The sequence below is a fragment of the Seriola lalandi genome, unplaced genomic scaffold (assembly GCF_002814215.2).
Source record: "Seriola lalandi dorsalis isolate HSWRI2012SDOR001 ecotype SW California unplaced genomic scaffold, Sedor1 jcf7180002049737, whole genome shotgun sequence".
Lineage (NCBI taxonomy): Eukaryota > Metazoa > Chordata > Actinopteri > Carangiformes > Carangidae > Seriola > Seriola lalandi.
This window is the reverse complement of record NW_019520290.1, coordinates 4,155-11,188: the sequence shown is the minus strand read 5'-3', so window position 1 is coordinate 11,188 and position 7,034 is coordinate 4,155. Positions and strand designations below refer to the sequence as shown.

The window sequence follows — 7,034 nt, the reverse complement described above, 5'->3', positions numbered from 1 at the left end:
CACCTAGCTCGGGGAGCGTCACCCATCCGGGGGGAGGGGCATCGCCCTTCTTGACGTCACCAGGGGAGAATCTCCAATTCGCTCGTTTGAGCACACATTTCTTGAAAGGTGGAGAAAGCAAAAGACGGAGAGGATGGACTTTTCTCATGTTTGGGGGGTCCGTAGACATGCCAGGGACACATACTACTGATAGAAAACCATGGAAAAGTGCATTTTGCATAATAGGTCCCCTTTAAGTTATCAGTCAGTCAATCATTATTTTTCCACTGTTTGCATCTACAACAAACCACGCCTGGACAGAGCCCTACCCTCTAACTTTGACAGACAAGTTATGTAAGATGAGCAGATTTCAGTCTGGATCTTTTACTTTCCATTATGACTCTGCTGAAGAATGACGCAGTAAGAAATTCACCTGGTGAGTACACTATGTATGACTTTAAGATTGGCTATGTTAAAAGTAAGAATTGATTGGAAGTGTTTACTGATAGTTATCAGGTGTGTAACAATTGTTCACACCCAGTGGCCCGACAGACTAGACACACAGTTTATTATAAGAGTAAATATACAAGTAGTTAGAACCAAGTATCAATATAAAAACAACTGCAAATTAAATATAAAAATACCACCTAGAAACATGCCTAAGTGGCTCAAAAAGATTCAATATTACAATTTGAATTATTTTTCTATAAAGTTTCATTAAGCAAAATTTGTTAAATTCACGGTGAAATTGAAAATTGAACAATAAAGGATAAAGGGTTGGTCTCTGGAGCTTCTGGCTCATTGTTTTAGTAAGGGGTTACATAAAACTGTTATGTCTTGATCAAGTTTTTTGGCCCTGATACTTAATTTACCTTACTTAAATGTTTATTAAACAGCCTGTACCTGACTCATTGTATTAACACAGCTGTAGACTAGTTAATCTCTCATACTTTATTTTTTAGTTCTTGGTCCAAATACTGAAGGTCATGGTTCAAGAATATAAAGTCTATACACTTCAATTACTGATATGTATGAAAGTTCAGTTGGGGGAATGCCGATAGTGACATGAAGCGATCCACTACAAAGAACACGTCTCTCTCTGTTGGATTTGTAAGAACTAAAACACTTCACAGTTCATTTGAGGTTTTACAGTGATGTTACAGAGGGGAGCATCTTCCTCTCAAAATATCTTTGATCTTTTGAGGTACTCACAGCAGTCTGCAGAGAGCACACAAATCATCCACAGCCAAATCTTATTTAGGCCTGTTATCAAGTTAATGACAGAATTAACATTAATAAGTGACAGCTGACATGACATACCACTGGCAAAGTTTATTATAACCACCAAAAGCGAAGCTGAGCACCAACTATTTAGTTAGTTAAACAAGTTAGTAAGTAATATTTTCAACACTGCTTTACTAAAGGTTATTGGTGTTGGAGCTTAGTGAATCTGTGAATTTTTACAACCTCAGTGCCTGAATTCAGTGTCTCACCACTGTGCACAATTAATACTTATATTATATTTCACTGTCACAAGCTAATTTACACTAGCTTATGCAGTGGGATTCTGCTCTGTAGAAGAACGACTGTCTTAAAGGAGAGGAGCTCCAACATGATCAGACTGAGATGGACAAAACTCAGCAGAGTACAGTAAAGAAAGGATCTGATTTTGATCTGCGTTATCTTACTAGCTGATACCAAGCCACTGAAATATGCCTGGATCGCCTGATACTGATCTGTAGGAGTGGCTCAGGACATCTCTAGCCACTCCTTCTATTCAAGTTTTAGTAAGCTGACTACCTGCAGCAACAAACAAAGTAAACCGACTGGTTTAATAAAATGAATTGTATTTGTCTGTGTTTACGCTGTACTAACCTTGCAAAGATATTAATAGATCATTACACATGAATACATTGTTTTTAATAAATATTATTGTCAGTCAGAATTAGTGGATGGATCTTAAATGTTGAACAAATGTTTGATACCATACCATAACAAATATTTTGAATAAATGTTGAAAGAAATGGATGATCAGAGTCTCTCAGACTGATATCTCAAATGTGAAGAAATAAAATCAAAATGATCTGTAAAGCTAGATACCATGACAGTTCTTAACCTTACTTTCTTACACCCAACAGGCACCTACACTTTCTTTCGCTGAATTCTGACAAGTTACCAGAAAGTGACACCATGGCAGCATCAGCAACTGCAGCCTCTGGTAAGTTAAACTAAAAATGCCTGATAGTAACCACCACACACATTTTCCGTCAGAGAACAAATGAAGTCCATCCTGAGAATATGGTTTTGATTTAAAGATTTAAAACTGCAGCCAAGTTGGTTAGTTTGTTGGGGTGAGAGTAACCCAGGATCAGAACTTTATGTGAAACTGACCTGTTGTCACAAATTCAAAGAGGATAATAACAATGTCTATAAGGTCAGTCTGTAAACTTCAAATGCTTTTCTGTTGTTGTTTTGCAGCATTTGAACTCAGGATTATGATTTTTGGAAAGAGTCAAATTAAAAAGACAAAACTAGCCAACTTCATCACAGGGAAGTGTTACAGTCACCCATGGAGAGTGGAAGAAAAAACATTAACAGTAGTGCAAACCCCAGATCTCTTCAGTCTCAGTGTGGATAAAGTGAGACACGAGATAAAGAATAGTGTGGCTCTTTGTCCCCCAGGACCAAATGTTCTGCTGCTGTTGGTGAAGCCTTCAAAATTCACTGAAGAGGACAGAGAAAAAATAGAGAATATCCTGAGTGTCTTTGGCCAAGATGCTTTTGAACATTCAATGGTCATCTTAACAAATGGAGAGGGAAGTAATTCAGCAGTGGATAAACTCATACAAGGCTGCAGACAACGGCAGCACAGAATTAGTTTTGATAAAAAAGATCTTCCTGACAATGATCTTCAAGAACTAATAGAAAAGATGGAGAAGATAGTGAGTGACAACAGGACACAATATATAAACTGCACTGATTGGGCTGATCTTATGACCACACCTGAATCTTCCAAACCTCCTCTGAACTTAGTTTTCTGTGGGAGATTTGGAGTCAGGAAGACTTCAGCAGCCAACGCTATTCTGGGAGAAAGAAAGTTTGGTCCACCTGCCGACTCAGAGTGTGTTAAACATCAGGGAGAGGTGAAAGGACGTCAGGTTTCCCTGGTGGAGCTTCCTGCCTTGTATGGAAAACCTCAGGAGGTAGTGATGGAGGAATCACTCAGGTGTATCTCCCTCTGTGATCCTGAGGGCGTCCATGCCTTCATCCTGGTCCTACCTGTGGGTCCCCTCACTGATGAAGACAAGGGAGAGTTAGAGACCATCCAGAACACATTCAGCTCTCGAATCAATGACTTCACCATGATTCTGTTCACTGTGGAGTCAGATCCTACAGCTCCAGCTGTTGTTGATATTTTAAAAAGAGACATCCAGGACATCTGTCAGAGCTGTGATGATCGATTTGTTGTCTTCAACATTAAAGACACGCAGCAGGTCTCTGAGGTGTTGGATGTTGTGGGAAATATGAGAGTTGAAGGATCCAGATGCTTCACAAAGGACATGTTCACCAAGGCTCAGATGGAGAAGGTTTCAAAACTCAAAGCTGAACTTCAGGATGTCAGACAGAGAAGTGGGATGGAAGATGGAGATCATAATCAGGCTATAGAGCCTCTCAGGATGGTGCTGATTGGGAAGACTGGCAGCGGAAAGAGTTCAACTGGAAACACCATTTTAGGCAGAAATTATTTTCTTTCTAAACGCAGCCCAAAGTCAATAACCAAGTTTTGCCAGAAAGCAGCTGGAGAGATTGATGGGAGGTCTGTTGTTGTGGTCGACACCCCCGGCTTGTTCGACACGACTCTGTCCAATGAAGATGTTGAAGAGGAGCTTATGAAATGCATCAACATGTTGGCTCCTGGACCTCATGTGTTCTTACTGGTGATGGGGACTGGTCGCTTTGATGAGGCAGAAAAAGAATCTGTGAAACTGATCAAGAAGTTTTTTGGGAAGAATTCAAGTGAATTCATAGTCATCGTATTCACAGGAGGAGACAACTTCCAAGATGAATCATTTAAGGATTACATAAATGACTGTGATGACTCAGTCAAAAAACTGATTCATGACTGTGGAGGCAGATACCATTTACTTAATAATAAGAATCAGGAAAATCGTGCACAAGTCACTCACCTATTGACCATGGTTGAAACTATGATGAAGAAAAATGGCAGCAACTACTACACAAATGAGTTGCTCCAAGAAGCAGAGGCAGCCATACAACATGAGGTGAAGAGGATTTTAAAAGCAAAAGACGAAGAGATGCAGAGGGAGAAGAGGGAACTTGAAAGAAAACATGAGGAACAAGTGCAAGAAATGAAAAATAAAATGTTGGAACAGGAAGCAAAGATGGAAGAGGAGAGAAAACAGAGAGAGAAACAACTTGAGGAAAAAGAAGAAAGCATCAAAAAGGAGTGTGAGAAAAGAAAAAGAGAAGAGGAGAAGAGAAAAGAAGATGAAAAGAAGTGGAAAGAAAACGATGAAAATAAAGGGAAGGAGTGGGAACAGAAACTTCAAGCTTTGGAGCAAAAAATAAAAACAGAATCAGATTCGAAGGAGAAGACTGGTATACAGTTGCAGCAGAATAGAGAAGATATGAAAAAACAACGAGAAGTTTGGGAGAATGAAAGAAAAGAATGGTGGGCGAACCGTCAAGAGGAAGATAAACTGAGAGAAAAGGAGGAGAAAGAAAAAATTCAAAAACTCCAAGAAGAGTACGAGAAGGCAAAGGAAGAAAACGAGAATCGAAGAATAAAAGAGGATCAGACGAGAAAAAACCTGGAAGAAACGCAGCAAAAACAGCTAATAAAAGACCATACCAGAGAAATTGAGAATATTAAAAAGAAACATGAATCAGAGGCCCAAAAGAAAGCTGAAGAATTCAATGACTTCAAAAAGAAATACAAAAATGACTTTGCTAGTATGATGACGAAAATAGAAAATGACAGAGACCAGACCATTGAACAGTTGATGAAAAACAAAGGATTCAAGAAAGAATTTGACAAATTGAAGCAAAGGCAAGATCAAGAAATGAGAGAGTTGCAAAATAAGGTTTCGACTCATAACACAAAAGATAAGAGCAAAGCAACTGATGTTCTAAAGACAAAACACGAGGAAGAAATCAATGACTGGATAAAGGAACATGTGAAGAAAGCTGTTGAAAAATGTTGCATTTTATGAGATGCAACAACAGCAGAGAAGTTTCAGCTCTGACACATTTTATCATAGATTTCAGTATCAAAGAATAAAAACATTAAATAGGATGTTTTTTTTATGATACATTTAGTATATAGTGTATATAGTACATACTTATATTGTTCTATTCAACCAATGGTCAGAGTTCAGCTAGAAATAATGTAGTAAGTTTGCTTAAAATTAATTTAAAAAATGCTGTACATATTTTCTTACTGTCAAACACACAGTTACAGTTAAAGGAAGCTGTGTTGAATTTTGTGTGCATTACTGAAAATAATTATAATACATCTAAACCGTAAATACAGATCTTTTCTCAGCTCCAAAGGTTAATGAAAACAGACATGTCATGTTAGTTATGTAGGTCTCAACTGCCGGAAGGTGCGTTTAGTAAATTCAAATGTTATTATATGATTGTGCGTTTGTGCAATTTTTAAGATGTAGGAAACCAGTAAAGGGCCAAGAGAGATTATATACACTGATATTTCCTTGTTTTCCCTATACCTAAGTAATATATATCATGACAAATATTACATGTTAAAGAAATGAAAGGCAGGAAAGTTTCACATGGTGGAAAAAATGAGACTGTGCCATATGTTAATTTTATTTTACTTAGTGACTGATGCCAGTTAAATATAAGGATCTTGTTGATTTTTGTCTTCTTTTTTTAATTCAGTTACAAATGATTAATACTGTATTTAGCATGTTAATGTTTTATTCTTTTTATTTCTGTTTCTTGGAAGGAGAGATGCTTTATTAGCCATTAATCTAAAACTGGAAATGTATGCTGTGTGTTTTCTTTGTTTTTTTTTGTTTTTTTAAATCTATCAAGTATTAACACTTCATTAAAACTGATCAAAGATGGATGACCAAAGTATTCCAAATGCTGCCTGGCTCCTTTGTGGTTTGGAGCTGATATTTGTCTATTGTGAGTATGTTCTGTTTTTGTGGCAGCATGCAAAACGTTTGGGAGAAGAAATAAAACAATGTCTGTTTTACTTGCTTTGTCTGGTATGACCAGTAGCTAATGGTCTCTAATAGAAGATAACTTTAACAAACTTTAGCTGGATATTAATTTGAAAGTGACATCACTGAGTCGGGTCACTGACTTACCATCAAGCTAAACATTACCAAGGCTCACATGAACCTTTTAATGCTTTTATCACAAACGTAAAATGAATTTCCACTAGGGGATAAATAAAGTATCTATCTATCTATTTATCTATCTATCTATCTATCTAAAACAAGAAGTGAATGCCTCATTCCTCATCTTATGGAGATATTTTCAATTCTTTATAAATACTCAACATTATTGCTTTTAATTTTTCCTACAATACACCATTTCCACAATTGTGAGAAATGGATTATTCAGCCCCGCCCAATTACAGTAACAGTCCAGCTCAGCTGCGGTGCATCCTCACCACACTAAACTTCTATAACATTTACAGTCCCATGTTTTATCTGTAAGACCCATGGTTTAATGCCTTTGATCATCGTCTGAGAAAACATCATGTCTTCACAGTGAGAGGAATAAAAGTCTGAGTCTTGGTCAGCGCAGCACAGAGCATCTCCTGGTGTGGATCTAGACCGCTCTGTCAGACCAAGTGTCAGCCACACTAAACGGCAGTAGAGGAGGTAATACCAGCATCTGCTTCAAAAGTTGATTATGATTAACACGGATTAACTCTTTACTATTAAGCTTCATTATTATTTTTTTATTATTCTTATTTTTTTGTAAAAATCCTTTTGTATTTTAGCCATTCAGAGTGTTTCTGAACAGTTCAGTCTTGACATAAGCATACAGTGGAT

General features: G+C 37.4%; 1 protein-coding gene across 1 annotated transcript; it reads left to right on the top strand.

Annotated features, from left to right (window-relative positions):
- The first annotated feature begins 2,117 nt into the window (after positions 1-2,117).
- Positions 2,118-6,223, top strand: LOC111648944 (GTPase IMAP family member 8-like). The gene is made up of 2 exons (XM_087171688.1): positions 2,118-2,197; positions 2,458-6,223. The coding sequence occupies exons 1-2, from the start codon at positions 2,170-2,172 to the stop codon at positions 5,211-5,213; spliced, it is 2,784 nt and encodes a 927-aa protein (XP_087027814.1). The 5' UTR covers positions 2,118-2,169; the 3' UTR covers positions 5,214-6,223.
- The last annotated feature ends 811 nt before the right edge of the window (positions 6,224-7,034 follow it).